Source organism: Mustela erminea, chromosome 9 (genome assembly GCF_009829155.1).
Source record: "Mustela erminea isolate mMusErm1 chromosome 9, mMusErm1.Pri, whole genome shotgun sequence".
NCBI lineage: Eukaryota > Metazoa > Chordata > Mammalia > Carnivora > Mustelidae > Mustela > Mustela erminea.
In genome coordinates, this window is record NC_045622.1 from 77521044 (window position 1) to 77541007 (window position 19964).

At 37.5% G+C, this 19964-nt stretch overlaps 1 protein-coding gene across 1 annotated transcript in view; it reads left to right on the top strand.

The window, feature by feature from the left end:
- The window catches only part of LUZP2 (leucine zipper protein 2), a 495906-nt gene that overhangs the window by 213464 nt on the left and 262478 nt on the right, over nt 1–19964 (top strand). Inside the window, exons 4-5 of the mRNA XM_032358537.1 lie at nt 10486–10567; nt 17680–17742. Of these exons, the coding sequence (XP_032214428.1) occupies nt 10493–10567; nt 17680–17742 (138 nt within the window). The 5' untranslated portion in view covers nt 10486–10492. The remainder of the gene's footprint in view (nt 1–10485; nt 10568–17679; nt 17743–19964) is intronic.

Sequence of the window (19964 nt, forward strand, 5' to 3'; positions counted from 1 at the left end):
ATGACAATTCTCAAGGTTCTAGCCGGGCTTGAAAAAGGCATGGAAGATATTAGAGAAACCCTCTCGAGAGATATAAAAGCCCTTTCTGGAGAAATAAAAGAACTAAAATCTAACCAAGTTGAAATCAAAAAAGCTATTAATGAAGTGCAATAAAAAATGGAGGCTCTCACTGCTAGGATAAATGAGGCAGAAGAAAGAATTAGTGATATAGAAGACCAAATGACAGAGAATAAAGAAGCTGAGCAAAAGAGGGACAAACAGCTACTGGACCACGAGGGGAGAATTCGAGAGATAAGTGACACCATAAGACGAAACAATATTAGAATAATTGGGATTCCAGAAGAAGAAGAAAGAGAGAGGGGAGCAGAAGGTATACTGGAGAGAATTATTGGGGAGAATTTCCCCAATATGGCAAAGGGAACGAGCATCAAAATTCAGGAGGTTCAGAGAACGCCCCTCAAAATCAATAGGAATAGGCCCACACCCCGTCACCTAATAGTAAAATTTACAAGTCTCAGTGACAAAGAGAAAATCCTGAAAGCAGCCCGGGAAAAGAAGTCTGTAACATACAATGGTAAAAATATTAGATTGGCAGCTGACTTATCCACAGAGACCTGGCAGGCCAGAAAGAGCTGGCATGATATTTTCAGAGCACTAAACGAGAAAAACATGCAGCCAAGAATACTATATCCAGCTAGGCTATCATTGAAAATAGAAGGAGAGATTAAAAGCTTCCAGGACAAACAAAAACTGAAAGAATTTGCAAATACCAAACCAGCTCTACAGGAAATATTGAAAGGGGTCCTCTAAGCAAAGAGAGAGCCTACAAGTGGTAGATCAGAAAGTAACAGAGACCATATACAGTAACAGTCAACTTACAGGCAATACAATGGCACTAAATTCATATCTCTCAATAGTTACCCTGAATGTTAATGGGCTAAATGCCCCTGTCAAAAGACACAGGGTATCAGAATGGATAAAAAAACAAAACCCATCTATATGTTGCCTCCAAGAAACTCATTTTAAGCCCGAAGACACCTCCAGATTTAAAGTGAGGGGGTGGAAAAGAATTTACCATGCTAATGGACATCAGAAGAAAGCAGGAGTGGCAATCCTTATATCAGATCAATTAGATTTTAAGCCAAAGACTATAATAAGAGATGAGGAAGGACACTATATCATACTCAAAGGGTCTGTCCAACAAGAAGATTTAACAATTTTAAATATCTATGCCCCCAACGTGGGAGCAGCCAACTATATAAACCAATTAATAACAAAATCAAAGAAACACATCAACAATAATACAATAATAGTAGGGGACTTTAACATTCCCCTCACTGAAATGGACAGATCATCCAAGCAAAAGATCAACAAGGAAATAAAGGCCTTAAACGACACACTGGACCAGATGGACATCACAGATATATTCAGAATATTTCATCCCAAAGCAACAGAATACACATTCTTCTCTAGTGCACATGGAACATTCTCCAGAATAGATCACATCCTCGGTCCTAAATCAGGACTCAACCGGTATCAAAAGATTGGGATCATTCCCTGCATATTTTCAGACCACAATGCTCTAAAGCTAGAACTCAACCACAAAAGGAAGTTTGGAAAGAACCCAAATACATGGAGACTAAACAGCATCCTTCTAAAGAATGAATGGGTCAACCGGGAAATTAAAGAAGAATTGAAAAAAATCATGGAAACAAATGATAATGAAAATACAACGGTTCAAAATCTGTGGGACACAACAAAGGCAGTCCTGAGAGGAAAATATATAGCGGTACAAGCCTTTCTCAAGAAACAAGAAAGGTCTCAGGTACACAACCTAACCCTACACTTAAAGGAGCTGGAGAAAGAACAAGAAAGAAACCCTAAGCCCAGCAGGAGAAGAGAAATCATAAAGATCAGAGCAGAAATCAATGAAATAGAAACCAAAAAAACAATAGAACAAATCAACGAAACTAGGAGCTGGTTCTTTGAAAGAATTAATAAAATTGATAAACCCCTGGCCTGACTCATCAAAAAGAAAAGAGAAAGGACCCAAATAAATAAAATCATGAATGAAAGAGGAGAGATCACAACTAACACCAAAGAAATACAAACTATTATAAGAACATACTATGAGCAACTGTACGCCAATAAATTTGACAATCTGGAAGAAATGGATGCATTCCTAGAAACATATAAACTACCACAACTGAACCAGGAAGAAATAGAAAGCCTGAACAGACCCATAACCAGTAAGGAGATTGAAACAGTCATTAAAAATCTCCAAACAAACAAAAGCCCAGGGCCAGACGGCTTCCCGGGGGAATTCTACCAAACATTTAAAGAAGAACTAATTCCTATTCTCCTGAAACTGTTCCAAAAAATAGAAATGGAAGGAAAACTTCCAAACTCATTTTATGAGGCCAGCATCACCTTGATCCCAAAACCAGACAAGGATCCCACCAAAAAAGAGAGCTATAGACCGATATCCTTGATGAACACAGATGCGAAAATACTCAACAAAATACTAGCCAATAGGATTCAACAGTACATTAAAAAGATTATTCACCACGACCAAGTGGGATTTATTCCAGGGCTGCAAGGTTGGTTCAACATCCGCAAATCAGTCAATGTGATACAACACATCAATAAAAGAAAGAACAAGAACCATATGATACTCTCAATAGATGCTGAAAAAGCATTTGATAAAGTACAGCATCCCTTCCTGATCAAAACTCTTCAAAGTGTAGGGATAGAGGGCACATACCTCAATATCATCAAAGCCATCTATGAAAAACCCACCGCAAATATCATTCTCAATGGAGAAAACCTGAAAGCTTTTCCGCTACGGTCAGGAACACGGCAGGGATGTCCATTATCACCACTGCTATTCAACATAGTACTAGAGGTCCTAGCCTCAGCAATCAGACAACAAAAGGAAATTAAAGGCATCCAAATCGGCAAAGAAGAAGTCAAATTATCACTCTTCGCAGATGATATGATACTATATGTGGAAAACCCAAAAGACTCCACTCCAAAACTGCTAGAACTTATACAGGAATTCAGTAAAGTGTCAGGATATAAAATCAATGCACAGAAATCAGTTGCATTTCTCTACACCAACAGCAAGACAGAAGAAAGAGAAATTAAGGAGTCAATCCCGTTTACAATTGCACCCAAAACCATAAGATACCTAGGAATAAACCTAACCAAAGAGACACAGAATCTATACTCAGAAAACTATAAAGTACTCATGAAAGAAATTGAGGAAGACACAAAGAAATGGAAAAATGTTCCATGCTCCTGGATTGGAAGAATAAATATTGTGAAAATGTCTATGCTACCTAAAGCAATCTACACATTTAATGCAATTCCTATCAAAGTACCATCCATCTTTTTCAAAGAAATGGAACAAATAATGCTAAAATTTATATGGAACCAGAAAAGACCTCGAATAGCCAAAGGGATATTGAAAAAGAAAGCCAACGTTGGTGGCATCACAATTCCGGACTTCAAGCTCTATTACAAAGCTGTCGTCATCAAGACAGCATGGTACTGGCACAAAAACAGACACATAGATCAATGGAACAGAATAGAGAGCCCAGAAATAGACCCTCAACACTATGGTCAACTAATCTTTGACAAAGCAGGAAAGAATGTCCAATGGCAAAAAGACAGCCTCTTCAATAAATGGTGCTGGGAAAATTGGACAGCCACATGCAGAAAAATGAAATTGGACCATTTCCTTACACCACACACAAAAATAGACTCAAAATGGATGAAGGACCTCAATGTGCGAAAGGAATCCATCAAAATCCTTGAGGAGAACACGGGCAGCAACCTCTTTGACCTCAACCGCAGCAACATCTTCCTAGGAACAACGCAAAAGGCAAGGGAAGCAAGGGCAAAAATGAACTATTGGGATTTCATCAAGATCAAAAGCTTTTGCACAGCAAAGGAAACAGTTAACAAAATCAAAAGACAACTGACAGAATGGGAGAAGATATTTGCAAACGACATATCAGATAAAGGACTAGTGTCCAGAATCTATAAAGAACTTAGCAAACTCAACACCCAAAGAACAAATAATCCAATCAAGAAATGGGCAGAGGACATGAACAGACATTTCTGCAAAGAAGACATCCAGATGGCCAACAGACACATGAAAAAGTGCTCCATATCACTCGGCATCAGGGAAATACAAATCAAAACCACAATGAGATATCACCTCACACCAGTCAGAATGGCTAAAATAAACAAGTCAGGAAATGACAGATGCTGGCGAGGATGTGGAGAAAGGGGAACCCTCCTACACTGTTGGTGGGAATGCAAGCTGGTGCAGCCACTCTGGAAAACAGCATGGAGGTTCCTCAAAATGTTGAAAATAGAACTGCCCTATGACCCAGCAATTGCACTATTGGGTATTTACCCTAAAGATACAAACGTAGTGATCCAAAGGGGCACATGCACCCGAATGTTTATAGCAGCAATGTCCACAATAGCCAAACTATGGAAAGAACCTAGATGTCCATCAACAGATGAATGGATCAAGAAGATGTGGTATATATACACAATGGAATACTATGCAGCCATCAAAAGAAATGAAATCTTGCCATTTACGACAACATGGATGGAACTAGAGCGTATCATGCTTAGCGAAATAAGTCAAGCAGAGAAAGACAACTATCATATGATCTCCCTGATATGAGGAAGTGGTGATGCAACATGGGGGCTTAAGTGGGTAGGAGAAGAATCAATGAAACAGGATGGGATTGGGAGGGAGACAAACCATAAGTGACTTTTAATCTCACAAAACAAACTGAGGGTTGCTGGGGGGAGGGGGTTTGGGAGAAGGGGGTGGGATTATGGACATTGGGGAGGGTATGTGCTTTGGTGAGTGCTGTGAAGTGTGTAAACCTGGTGATTCACAGACCTGTACCCCTGGGGATAGAGTATTATGCCTCCATCAGAAAGGATGAATACCCAACTTTTGTAGCAACATGGACGGGACTGGAAGAGATTATGCTGAGTGAAATAAGTCAAGCAGAGAGAGTCAACTATCATATGGTTTCACTTATTTGTGGAGCATAACAAATAGCATGGAGGACATGGGGACTTAGAGTGGAGAAGGGAGTTGGGGGAAATTGGAAGGGGAGGTGAACCATGAGAGACTATGGACTCTGAAAAACAATCTGAGGGTTTTGAAGGGACGGGGGGTGGGAGGTTGGGGTACCAGGTGGTGGGTATTATAGAGGGCACGGATTGCATGGAGCACGGGGTGTGGTGCAAAAATAATGAATACTGTTATGCTGGAAATAAAAAAAAAAATACTGACTGATGGCAAATTTAGAAGTATTATCTGAGTCTGAACAGCACATTGTGTTGTAGATGCCATTCTGTCTGAATGTCCTGCTCTTCCTAACTCTGCTTCCTCTGGGCTGCTTGCCACCTAACACTTATCTGCAGAAGTGGTCTCAAGAAGTCATGCTTCTTTAATGTGACTCCCAACATCAATCACAGTTAATAGGTCAGAGGTGATCACCAAGACAAAACCAAATCAATTGGAATTTCCCTTTTGGAATTGTAATCAAGAGGCATCTAATCAGTCTCCCTGTGTAGCTGGAACTAGACTTAAGTAAGTAAACTCAGAGGTTATGGGGTGGGCCATATACAACCATGCAGAGAGAGCAAAGAATGCCTTTCTGTTGAGACAGAGAAAGGAATGTGTGTGCAAATTTTTGTGTGCACATGTATATGGGAGGGAGAGAGTGAGCACAAATTTTGTATTGACTCTTGAGTGTTATATTTTCAGAAATATTTTGACAGCCTAGATAATATTCATAGCAGAAGACCAGATCTAAAACATACCATACAAAGAGCAAGAGTGTGTACCCATGAAATGGAGACTTGGCGGGGTGGGTAGGAGGGTAACCTAAGGTGTCTGAAAACTGTCTTAGGAAAAAAAGTGGTAAGACATTTTATTCACTGTTGTGGTTGGTGGGTGGAGATTCCTAGAAGGCAATTTTAGACTCTGTGTACCAAAGGATTGTAAAATATCGTGTTCTCTGAAAACAAAAAAAATCATAGGCAGGATAGTGCTCCATCTGAGATGTTTTTACAATACAAGTTGGTAACCACTTGAAAAAAAAAATGTCTTCCTGTAGTGTATTTGGGTGTGTTTTTTATATTTATAATTTGATATGAAGATGTATGAAGCCAAATCCCTTGTAGTAAAATTCTGTGCAGAAATGTGCTCAACATGCTGAGCAACCTATCACAGGTGTCACTGGAGCCATCATCAGTTCTTTTTTCTTATAATTTTTTAATAATTTTTAAAATTATATACCTCATTAGATTTTGATGTAGTATTCTATGATTCATTGTTGTATATAACACCCAGTGCTCTATGTAATACATGCCCTCCTTAATTCCCATCACTGAGATAACCCATCCCCCACCTCCCTCCCCTCTGAAACCCTCAGTTTGATTCCCGGAGTCCATAGTCTGTCGATTCATCTCCCCCTCTGCTTTATCCCCCTTCAATTCCCCCTTCCTTCTCCTAATGTCCTCCATGATATTCCTTATGCTCCACCATTAAAAGAAACCATATGACAATTGTCTTTCTCTGTTTGACTTCTTTCACTTAGCAGAATCTCCTCTAATTCCACCCATGTTGATGCAAAGGGTGGGTATTCATCCTTTCTGATAGCTGAGTAATATTCCATTGTATATATGGACCACATCCTCTTTATCCATTCATCTGTTGAAGGGCATCTGGGCTCCTTCCACAGTTTGGCAACTGTGGACATTGCTGCTATGAATGTTGGGGTACATATGGCCCTTCTTTTCACTACATCTATGTCTTTGGGGTAAATGCCCAGTAGTGTAATTGCTGGGTCATAGAGTAACTCTATTTTTAATTTTTGGAGGAATCTCCATACTGTTTTCCAAAGTGGCTGTACCAACTGCATTCCCACCAACAGTGTAAGAGGGTTCCCCCTTCTCTACAAACTCTCCAATATTTGTTGTTTCTTGTCAGTTTTTGCCATTCTAACTGGTGTAAGTTGGTATTTCAATGTGGTTTTGATTTTAATTTCCCAGATAGCTAATGATGTTGAACATTTTGCATTTTCGCACATGTCTGTTAGCCATTTGTATGTCTTCTTTGGAGAAGTGTCTGTTCATGTCTTCTGCCCATTTTTTGACTTGATTATTTGTTTTTCAGGTGTTGAGTTTAAGAAGTTCTTTATAGATCTTGGATATCAGTCCTTTGCTCGTAGTGTTATTTGTGAATATCTTCTCCCATTCTGTGGGTTGTCTCTACTTTCGTTTTGTTGACTGTTTCCTTTGTTGTGCAGAAGCTTTTATCTTGATGAAGTTCCAGAAGTTCATTTTTGCTTTTGTTCCCCTTACCTTTGAAGACATGTTTTGAAAGAAGTTGCTGTGGCCAATGCCAAAAAGGTTACTGCCTATGTTCTCCTCTAGGATTTTTATGGATTCCTATTTCACGTTGATGTCTTTCATCCATTTAGAATTTTTCTTTGTGTATGGTGTAAGAGAATGGTCATGTTTCATTGTTCCATATGTAGCTAATTTTTCCAGCACCATTTATTGAAGAGACTGTCTTTTTTCCATTGGATATTTTTTTCCTGCTTTGTTGAAGATTAGTTGACCACAGAATTGAGGGTACATATATGGGCTCTCTATTCTGTTACACTAGCCTATGTCTGTTTTTCTGTCGGCAGCATGCTGTCTTGGCGATCACAGCTTTTTAATGTACCTTGAAATTAGGCAACGTGATGCCGTTCCTTGTTTTTCTTTTTCAACATTTCCTTGGCAATTCAGTGTCTTTTCTGGTTCCATATAAATTTTAGGATTGTTTGTTCCAGCACTTTGAAAAATGCCATTGGTATTTTGATCAGGATGGTGTTCAAAGAGTTCCTTAGAATTAAAGACTCAGCTCGGTATCCCAAATAAGACCCTAGAGTAGTTGGAATAGTTGAGGTAAATCCCTGTTGGTGGAGGGGGCCTATGGAGCGAGTCAGAAGTCCTCTCTCATAGGATTATAATTTAGCAAGACTGTGAGGCAGAGACTGGTTGCTCTCATGAGAGCCATGAGAATGTGCAACAATAAGCTATAAGGCAAAGTGTATATAAAGACATTTAGAAGTTTCAAAAAACCATCTTTATCATTCTCTTAGCTTTCCTTGATGTATGTGGGAATTTTTGATACACACACACACACACACACACACGTTTTTAATAAAAATATATACTATTTTATATTTTAATATATACTATTTTATAGTTTAATTTAAAAATATCTATCATTTAAAATGATCATTTTAAAATTCAAAAATAATCATGAAATTATTATCATTTTAAAATCTTACTATAATTTTTTGTATCAGTTAGGAATAAAATATTTTGTGTTTTCATTCAGTGCTTGTTGAAGATCTGAGTGTTAGGGATACTGTGTAGATCCTTCCATCCTTCCCTCCCTTTTTCTTTCCCTCCTCTTTCCCTCTCTCTGTTAAAGGTAGTGTAATGACTCTAGAGTTTGAACACATAGGCTTTAGAACACAATTTCACCACCTTTCTCTGTAACAGTCTTCTCTCTGTAGTAGTACGTCATAGTTTGGTGTGAACAGTCTAACAGTGTCTGATGCATTGTAAGCCTACAACATATGTAGACATTACTACACTATATTATGCCACAAATTTTTGTGTGGAAGATAGGAGAAAGAATAATGGAAGTCTAAATTTAAAAGTCTATATATGAAACAATCTTGATAAATGATACAGATTTGAGGAAAGAATGGAAGCTGAGACTTAAGTATGCTGTAAGCAAAAGCGTGCTATGAGCTTCACGTAGGCAAACATAAATCATCTACAAACCAAAGTGACTATAATTATTTTATAACTTGTTCCAATTATATTTTGCCTTGACAAAGTTCAAATTGATTTTAGCAATCATATAGACTCTTACTGATATTCTGAAATATCTGGGACCTAAGGGTTTTTAGAGTAAGAAATCTGGGAGCATCATTAAATCCCAGTGGATGAAAGAACAGCTTGCGGTTGTGTAGGATGTGGTGGCCAAAGAATGAACTTAGGACCTGCAGTGATCCTGGTGGTTATGCCAGAGATATCATGTTTATTAAGTGATTATTTTCCAGGCATTGTACTAAGTATTTTGCCTACATTATGTCATCTAAACCTCATTACAAACTTATCAGGGCGCCTGGGTAGCTCAGTGGTTTAAGCCGCTGCCTTCGGCTCAGGTCATGATCTCAGGGTCCTGGGATCGAGTCTCACATCGGGCTCTCTGCTCAGCAGGGGGCCTGCTTCCCTTCCTCTCTCTCTGTGATCTCTTCCCTTCCTCTCTCCTACTGTGATCTCTCTCTGTCAAATAAATAAATAAACTCTTTAAAAAAAAACTTATCAGATAGCTCTATTAGTATACCCATTTTATAGATGAAGAAATTGGGCCTAAAAGGGTGCACTCCTTTCCCTAGTCTCTGTAGTATGGTTGCACACAAAGGTTGTACAGGTAGTCTTTTGGCACTAGGTTGGGAATGTTAAATGAATTTAAGTTCCGCTGGTTAGGCTAGGAAATCTTTCTGTTTGGCTGTTGTTGCTTTAAAGTTTATTCCTATAGCCAGAATAAAACATGTGTGTGCATATGCACACACACACACACACACACACACACACTTACAAACTAAACCCTCATCTGGTATCAAAACTTTTGGAAGTGGTAGCTTAGATGATAAAATGGGGGCACACAAAGATAGTATGATTTATCATAAATGAGTCCATCTTCAACCCTTGAGAGGAATGCAAAATTATGGAAATGTTTATATTTGTAACAAGTGAGACAAGATCCATGTGCATTACTGAGCTTGAGAGATAATGTGTATATACATGCAGACATGTATTTCTCTTATTAACCACAGTAAATGAGGCAGCCCTCAAGTTCAAAATAAGTGTCTTTTCTTTTCTTTTTTATAAAAAGTCTCAGGCCTTATAAAGGATGTCTAAAGTGCACTGCCTTAGAATTAATCAATTAGGAGCATCCAAGGGGAGTTGTAATTTTATCCTATCAGCAAGTCCATGGCAACTTTTTTTCTAAGCAGCATGTTCATACCCTGGCATGCTGTCACTAAAATTAGCTTTTCAACTCTAATTATTATGTTGATTTGATTTAACACATTATGCAGCTCACAGATGATTCACACAGTGGGATTCTTACAAGACACAATAGCAAGGCAATTTCCTTTAAATACAGCTTGCTTTTAGTATTTGCATGGAACAGAAAACTTTATTCTTAGAATCCTCAAATAAATCCTGCATGCTTAAGTGTGTCCCTACATACAATTCTTGTTATCTGTTTCCTAAATGTATGTCGACAGCAAAGCCTCCTTTCATAATGTACAGAGGAAATAACAGAATTATGTCTCTCTTTTGCTCTCTGTTTTCTCCTAGAGAACAAATGAAGTCTCTCCAGGAGGTCCTGCAAAATCAACTTAAAGAGACAACCGAGAAAGCAGAAAAACAACAAGCTACTGTAAGTATGTTTCTTTCTCGTGTCCTTTGCTCTGGGGCTGGGAAATCATTTTTAAAATAGACTCAGTTCCTAGAAACAAGATAAAAGGTCCACTCCCCATAAATGGTATATAAGATGGTTCTGGAAAATAAAGTAGAAATGTAGTGAGAAAATCTGGAGAGAAGTTAGAATCTCAAGCCTTGGGGTGTGTCAAAATCACTTGTGGAGTTGATTAAACAGGCAAGGTCATTATATGCCGTAATTCAGGATCCATTGGTATGGGGCTGATACCAGCACTTTTGTCCCACTCATGACCTCTGTTTTCATCAATAAATGAGGGCTGGGAATTAGAAGACCCCTAACAATCAAATACAACAAAAATCTTTTCTTGGAATGAATGCCAACCAAGTATTTTTATGATCTGGTGACTGGATTTTCTTCACTGTATCCCCACCACTCATCTACAGAACAGGAATCTCTCCATGGTGGGGCCATACACTGCCTGTTTAATCAACTCCACAGGTGATTCTGATACACCCCAAAGCTTGAGAATCAAACTTCTCTCCAGATTTTCTCACTGCATTTTGACTTTATTCTCCAGAACCATCTTACATACCATTTATGGGGACTGGGACTTTTATCTTGTTTCTAGGACCTGAGTCTGTTTTAAAATATAATATATAAATGGAAAATTTAAGGTACAGTTAGTCCTATCAGGAAATGACCACCATTGAGAATTCAGTTTATTTCTCACAGTTCTCAGGGGGGTGGCATGACTTGTGACAGGTGAATGTCCAGGGAAGTACTCGGGTAGGTCATGAGGCAGAGGGAGGTAAGAAACTGTGGGCAAGAGCCTTTATTGTGGTTTCTGTGGGGAAGATGTGTGAGGAAGGGGAAGCAGCTTAGGAGGAGTCCAAGTGAATGATCTCAGCAGGCTCTGGGGCATAGGGAATGCCCCTAGTTGTCTGGTATCTGACTCTGGGATGGTTAGGGCAGATGTGTAATGGCTTGGTCTGTGAGAAGATGCCAGTTCAGAGGGGTGGGCTGAGGTTCAGGGTCCTGGGTTGGTTAGTTTGTTTTTGAAAAGCATGTCACCAAGAGTACTTGTTCAGTGTTTCCAGCTGAATGACTAATATGAGTGTAGAAGGAGATAAAGAGATGACTGCAACCTCAACAAATATGGGATTGAGTTATACTTATTAAAACAATGTTTTGTTTATTTGTTTGTTTGTTTTGTGCATTTGGTGGGATCTAGAAGAGAGATTTCATAGTACTGGGAATTACTTCTTCCAAATTTTGGTAGACTCAAACAGAAAGTTTTGTGCTTGTTCTGCCTGTTTGGAAATTCTAGGTTAACTAAGAATTAAACTAATTTTTTTAAAGATTTTATTTATTTATTTAACAAGAGAGAGAGATCATAAGTAGGCAGAGAGGCAGAGAGAGAGGGGAAAGCAGGGTCCCTGCTGAGGAGACCACCCCTTCCCCCTGCCCGATGTGGGGCTTCGTCCCAGGACCCTGAGATCATGGCCTGAGCTGAAGGCAGAGGCTTAACTCACTGAACCACCCAGGTGCCCTACTAATTTGTATTTTTTAACATTTATTTTTGGTGAGTAATTATTATTTTCTCTGTTAGACTGTTGATGTAATTGAAGGTTGGGTAAGAAGGAGAGACAAAGATAATTGTAATTGTTCACTCTCAAATAGAGGGGAAAAACTGGATTTAATTCTGCAAACATTGTGCTATTTTAGATTTAAGAGCTGATAATCTTATGGGCTACCCTTGATTACATAACTAATTACTATGCCTTTTTCCATAAAAATAATAGATTGTATATTTTATGTAAAAAATGTTACAAATATATCATTTGTTAAGTTTATAATAAAAATGTTATGAAACCTAAAAAAAAAACTTAAATCACAAAAATATAAAAGAAGATAAACTTAAGAAAAATTAAATTGAAGAAGCAATAAAGCTGTCATGATCTAATTCTGTGGGAAAATACTTTTTATGAATATGTGAACATTTTCTATTTTCCCTAAGCAAATAATGGAATAGCATATCTTTCAAACCTGTGTTCCTCATGAAAACTCCTAACAGACAGCAAGGAAGAATGAGCTCTCATTCTCTGTAACCAGAGTAATTAAAGATATTAATGCTCATTGGATACATTTCACTACTCTTATTAATTTTTATGGCTTAACGTGCCCTAAGTAAGACATAATTAGTCTAAAGGCAAAAATTAACTTCTAGCTTTGACTCTCATTAAGACTAAAGAATTGCTATGTTCTTACTTCTTTGTTCAAATTATTTTCTGTTTCTGAGAATTAAATTCATATCTACTAGGGATGCCTATTTTGCCAAGGTTGTTAAAAACCTGTTGGGATTCTAGACTAACCATTTAAAAATGTTAATATTTTTTGAATATTCTGAATGTATTTTAGCTCTTGAGTATTTGAGCATTGCGTTCTCAAGATTTTCTATCCTTGTTTCACGTTTAAGTAATTATGATCTTAACGTTGCAATATGTTTTCATTATCATCCTTATTTTTTTATGTTTATTTTTATTTTTTTTAATTTATTTTTTATTTATTTTCGGCATAACAGTATTCATTATTTTTTCACCACACCCAGTGCTCCATGCAATCCGTGCCTTCTATAATACCCACCACCTGGTACCCCAATCTCCACCCACCTGTCAATTCAAACCCCTCAGATTGTTTTTTAGAGTCCATAGTCTCTCATGGTTCACCTCCCCTTCCAACTTCCCCCAACTCCCTTCTCCGCTCTAACTCCCCATGTCCTCCATGCTATTTGTTATACTCCACAAATAAGTGAAATCATGTGATAATTGACTCTCTTTGCTTGACTGATTTCACTCAGCATAATCTCTTCCAGTCCCGTCCATGTTGCTACAAAAGTTGGGTATTCATCCTTTCTGATGGAGGCATAATACTCCATAGTATATATGGACCACATCTTTCTTATCCATTCGTCCGTTGAAGGGCATCTTGGTTCTTTCCTCAGTTTGGTGACCGTGGCCATGCTGCTATAAACATTGAGGTACAGATGGCCCTTCTTTTCACTACATCTGTATCTTTGCGGTAAATACCCAGTAGTGCAATGGTAGGGTCATAGGGAAGTTCTATTTTTAATTTCTTGAGGAATCTCCACACTGTTCTCCAAAGAGGCTGCACCAACTTGCATTCCCACCAACAGTGTAAGAGGGTTCCCCTTTCTCCATATCCCCTCCAACACATGTTGTTTCCTGTCTTGTTAATTTTGGCCATTCTAATTGGTGTAAGGTGATATCTCAATGTGGTTTTACTTTGAATCTCCCTGATGGCTAGTGATGATGAACATTTTTTCATGTGTCTGATAGCCATTTGTATGTCTTCATTGGAGAAGTGTCTGTTCATATATTCTGCCCATTTTTTTTTTATTAAAAGATTTTATTTATTTATTTATTTGACAGAGAGAAATCACAAGTAGGCAGAGAGGCAGGCAGAGAGAGAGAGAGAGAGAGGAGGAAGCAGGCTCCCTGCTGAGCAGAGAGCCCGATGCGGGACTCGATCCCAGGACCCTGAGATCATGACCTGAGCCGAAGGCAGCGGCTTAACCCACTGAGCCACCCAGGCGCCCATTCTGCCCATTTTTTGATATGCCTGTCTGTTTTGGGTGTGTTGAGTTTGAAGAATTATTTATAGATCCTGGATATCAACCTTTTGTCTGTACTGTCATTTGCAAATATCTTCTCCCATTCCGTGGGTTGCCTCTGTTTTTTGACTGTTTCCTTTGCTGTGCAGAAGCTTTTGATTTTGATGAAGTCCCAAAAGTTTATTTTCGCTTTTGTTTCCTTTGCCTTTGGAGACATATCTTGGGGTAGCGATTCTCATATTAGATAAATTAGATTTTTTTTAAATTTTTAAGTGAACTCTGTCCAGAGTGGGGCTCAAACTCCCAACTCTGAGATCAAGACTCTCCTGCTATACTGACATAGCCAGCCAGGGACCCCAGTTTTTATTTTACTCTTTAATTAAAGTTAGTTTTTGGGGTGTCTGGCTCGGTTGGTAGAGCAGACAACTCAATCTCAGGGTTAGCAGTTTCAGCCCCATGTTGAGTATAGAGTTTACTTTAAAAAAAAAAAAAAAGAAAAAAGAAAAGCATGCTCTAGCTACCTTTTTTTTTTTTTAAGCTTTTATTTATTTATTTGACAGCCAGAGATCACAAGTAGACAGAGAGGCAGGGGGGTGGGGTAGTAGGCTCCCTGCTGAGCAGAGAGCCTGATGCAGGGCTCCATCCCAGGACCCTGAGCTGAAGGCAGAGGTTTTAACCCATCCAGGTGCCCCTCTAGCTACTTTTAAAGGTTGTTTTGAAGTAATGTGTGAGAACCCCTTCTATTGTGTTTGGATATAAAAACTAATACAATAATTTGAAAATTGTTAATTATGTATCATATATATTGAATAATATAAAAATGTGATGATTTGGGAAAAATAGCGGGTCCGTGGAAGAACAGGTCATTAAGCAAGGTGGCTTTGTCTTTCATGACTTAAAGGCAAATCTGTAACGTACCAAAATTTCTCACGTGCCTAGGTAGATGTGGTATAAGCTCTGACAGCTGGCTTTTCTTTCTCGTAATGCAAGTGTTGACGTAAGCTGTGACTTGCAGGTGTTCGCTTGTAGGACGGCCTTCTGAAATACACACAGGGCCAGCCCAAGACTAGGGGAGTCCAGGCCAGGTGCTGCCCTCCCAAGGTCTACGCTCCAAAGTAGTTCAGGCTCCTTTGGAGATCTTGGTTGATTTCTGTAACTGACCATTTAGGCTGCTGTTTTTTTTCTCCTCTTGTGTTCTTATGTTTTAAATTCACCAATTAAAAAGTGATCCCAGTGGGCACCTGGGTCAGTGGGTTAAAGCCTCTGCCTTTTGCTCAGGTCATGATCCAGGTGTCCTGGGATCGAGCCCTGCATCCTGCTCTCTGCTCAGCGGGGAGCCTGCTTCCTCTTCTCTCTCTGTCTGCCTCTCTGCCTACTTGTGATCTCTGTCTTTCAAATGAATGAATAGAATCTTTGGAAAAAAAAAAAAAGTTTAAAAAAAGAAAAAAGTGATCCCAGGAAACCCTAGGCAGGCCCCTACCCTCCACCCCAATAAAAGCAGAACCTCAGGCCTTCACTCTCCCTGGCTTTTTCTATCCATGGCCTCACTGTGTGGCCCCAGGTGTGCCATGTAATTTCCAGGACTTGTAAGTCATAAAACTTTTTTTTTTTTTAATTTTCTAAGTTTCCTGCTGTAATATTGCTGAAGGTATCTTGCAATTATATTAAGAATCACAAAGGCTGGTCCGGCCCCAAGATTGGTTATCCGTAGACTGAGGCTGTACACAGCAGTAGAAATGGGTGCCAAAGCTGTCTGTTGGGGCATACCCTACTGGGCTGCATACCTATCTAATTCTGAACACCACCACATCCTACATTCCTTTGCATTTTCAGCCAAATAGAACTATCTTCTTAGTGGGACAGAGTGTGACTTATGTTTTCAGGTTGCTGTCATTATCTTCAGAGTTAAATTTTAACTTGAAAATTATGATGACCAAAACAATAGTCGTGGTAGTTCTCAGACTTCTGCTTGTTTTACATGTAGTTTGACCATCCAGAATTGGTTTAGAATTTCATTACCATTTGAAGGAATTGTTTAAGGACCTCTATACAAGCCATAAAAGAGGGAATGTTAATGTTTGTTAACGAGGATTTACATAATACACAGAAAGCAAAATGTAGGAAAACATGCACAGGACTCATACACAATAATTTCTGGAGAGTGAAGGAAGAAAAATTAGGTGGGGCTTTAATAGTAGGTGTAACTTTTTTTTTTACAAGGTCTGAAGAAAATTGGACAAAATATTTACATTTCTTTATTCTTAGGTTTGGGCTCAGAGGTGTTTTAACATATTGCTTTTTGGTCTTTTGTTTATGTTTGAAATGTTTCAGAACTATTTTTTTTTTAATCCGTATATATATATGGTGAAATTCATTTTACTCCTAAACTCAATTTCCTCTGATTCAGTGTATCTCCAGAGATAACCCACATTCCCAGTCTCGTTTGTATCAGTCCAGGGATCCTCAGAGATTGTGTTGTCCAGTATATGTAAACACTACTATATAAGGCTATTGCGCATTATAAAATGGCTAGGCTAAAAAAAAAAAAAAAAAAAAAAAAATGGCTAGGCTAAATTGAGATAGGCTATTAGTGTAAAACACACAGTGGATTTTAATGATACATTGTAAAAAATAATGTCAATTGTATCATTAATCCATTACATGTCAAACTAATAATATTTTGAGTATATTGAATTAAATAAAACATTTTAGTAAAACTGATTTTATCTGTTTCCTTGTACTTAAAAAAATGTGACTAACAGGAAATTAAAAATTGGAGAAATTAAATATTTTATCCACTATCATAAAAGTACTTTTTATCAGAGTGAACTCTCACTGACTATAAACTTTCAGATTTTAACAACTATGCTATATTGAATTTTTTTTTCAAAAAACTTAGGCAGATATATTCAGACAGCAAAGGTGTAATGTTTGTATAAGCATAGTTTGAACAACTGACCAAGATTACAGATTCCAACAATATCAAATTCAGAAGGAAACATGGTTTCTTTGGTACAGCGTTATAACATTCTGTGCCTTAATTTCACTAGGCCATTGCTTTCCAGCCTGCTATAGGTCAAAATTACCTGCAGAGTGTTTTATGAATGGAGATTTCTAGGCCCAACCCTAGAATCTAGCTTTTTGTTGTTGCTGTTTGGCCTTTTTTTTTTTTAAACACATTTTTTTAATTGAGGTTAAGTAGATAAGAGAATCACAGTTATAATATGCATGGTTTCTCAATTTATAAAACAATATTTTTGTCTTTGAGAAAAGCCTTTTTCTAATTAATGCATATGTGTATGAAATTATGAAATTATGAAAGTTTTGTTAATGAAAATTTTAATCCTTTGCTCTTCTGCAATATTTGTTGATAAAGAGATAATCATTGTATTATGCTTCAAAAACCATGAAAATAAATTGATAAAAGCCATAGGAATGAATTTGAAATGTGCTTAAATAATATTCCATTCATTTTCAGATTAATTTTTTAAAGACTGACATGGAAAGAAAAAGCAAAATGATCCGAGATCTCCAGAATGAGGTAAGATATTTTTCAGGCAAATTCTAAATATAAATCAAAGCATAGATGCAAACCCACTTATAGACTTGCAACAGCTTTTGGATTATTGATCATATGCCAATTTCGCCTTCGGTTATGTACCAATGGAAAGGAATTACAATGTCGAGAATTTCAAAGAGTAGATAATCCCACTTTTATATATTTGATAGTGTTATTAGTTCATACCTCTCTAGTTCATTTTCCTGTTTAATTATACTTTGCTTGTGCTAATATTAAAAAATATTTTTCATTTCATAAATTCATCTGTCTACCCAATGACATTACAGGAGCCGAAGAAGAAGAAGCCTAGCTAGAAATTGACCTCATGCTAGGAAGAGCCAAACTGGAATGAAAAATTTATTTAGGATTATCTTAAAGTAATGTAGAGTTGAACAGAAATAAGCTGGAACAGCTTTCATTAGAACCTTTAAATTCAAAGAACCCTACAAAATATGTATTTTCTTTGTCTTATTATACAACTACTTTATTTTCTATAATTCCTCTGCCACATTTCTCTTTCCACCTTTTTTCTTGAATGCAGTTAATTAGGACTATGAAACCATGACTAATTAATGATACATTTTCCTTGACCAGTCTCACTAATTATGTTTATTTTGAATCCCAAGTCAATCACTTTAGTGTTTCCTACTTTCTTTTTCCTTCTCTCATTCCTTCGTTTGTCCATACCTTCTTTTTACTTTTTTGAGACACTTAAACAATAGATAAACCTCGTTATTCACATTATTCCTTAAATGATTTCCACTTTGATATCAAGTTTAAAAAATAGACTTTACAAATGTTTTGGTATCAAACATTCATCATCAGGACTCTGATTATGACATTAAAATGGTCTATCAGATGTGCATGTGCAAAGAATGGAAAGAGATTTTAAACAGTTTTCTGATGATTCTCTTGTAGTTTAATTTTCTTCTAATGGGTTATTCTTCTGAGTGGTATTGTTTTGTTTTGTTTTGTTTTGTTTTAGAGTGGGAGAAAGCAGGGATGGGAGGGATAGGTAGAGGAGAGAGACTTAAGATTTCAGCTGTCCCTTGGAGTGGGAAAAATACTCTGACCTTTTAAAAAGCAAATGCAGTGTGGGGCAGAATGTTTTGAGTTACAGCCCTCTGCTTTTCTGCTTATTTTCTCTTCCATGGAACATGCAAGTCAAATCTATTCCCCCACAGTGTATTTCTTGGAACAGAATCACCACAGTAGGAATTAATGGTGGAATGATGCCAGTAAAGTTTTCTTAAAATTGTTTTGGTTTATGTGTAATTTTTTCCTAACATGTTAAGGTTTGAAGCAGTCAGGGGGAAACCTTATTACATTTTAGAGAACTCTTTACAAATCCAAGGGAATAAGAAAATATACAGAAGAACCTCCCTTTAGTGTTGATAGTGGCAGTTAGGTGCCTTCAAAACATTTTTAAAAAATTGCTTTTCAGTGCACCAAGATATCTGACTGAGCTGTAAGTATAGAAGATTCTGTTAGGACTTTCCCCCTGCATTAAAAAAAGAGATTAATGAAAAGTATGCCTTAGGTTTTAATTTTTGTGATAAAGTGCTTTATTAGAAGAAATTCCCTTTAGGATCTTCATCTCAGAGGATGAAATACTAAATCTTAACTGTAAGGCTGCAAATGATTGACTATGGTATTTGGGAAAAAATGAGAAATATCATATTATGGCTATGTTTTTATTGATATCATCATTATGTTCTTAATGCTATGTTTACAAAGTTCCATGGCAAGGGGTCTTTCCCAGTGATTGTCTTCCTGTATATCCTGTGTTTTCAGTGTATAATTTTGTACAATGTTAGATTTCCTACAACGTAAAATTTGATTTTATAATAGATATATCACCAGCTTTCTAGTAGTATCCTAATCTGTCTCTGTTTTATTTTGTTTTGATTTGTAGGAAGTCTAGTATGGCTACCTTAAATTATTTATTTTCATTATAGAAGTGTAACTGATGTGCAACATTACATTAGTTTCAGCGTGTGACACCGTGATTCTACAATTCTCTGCGTTCCTCAGTGTTCAGTGTAATAATTGGTCATCATCCGTCACCACACAACTGTTACAATATTATTGATTACATTCCCTATGCTATATGTTTTATCTCCATGACTTAATTTATTTTGGAACTGGAAGTTTGTACCTCTTACTTGTTTCATCTACTTCATCCTTTCCCCCACGCACCTCCC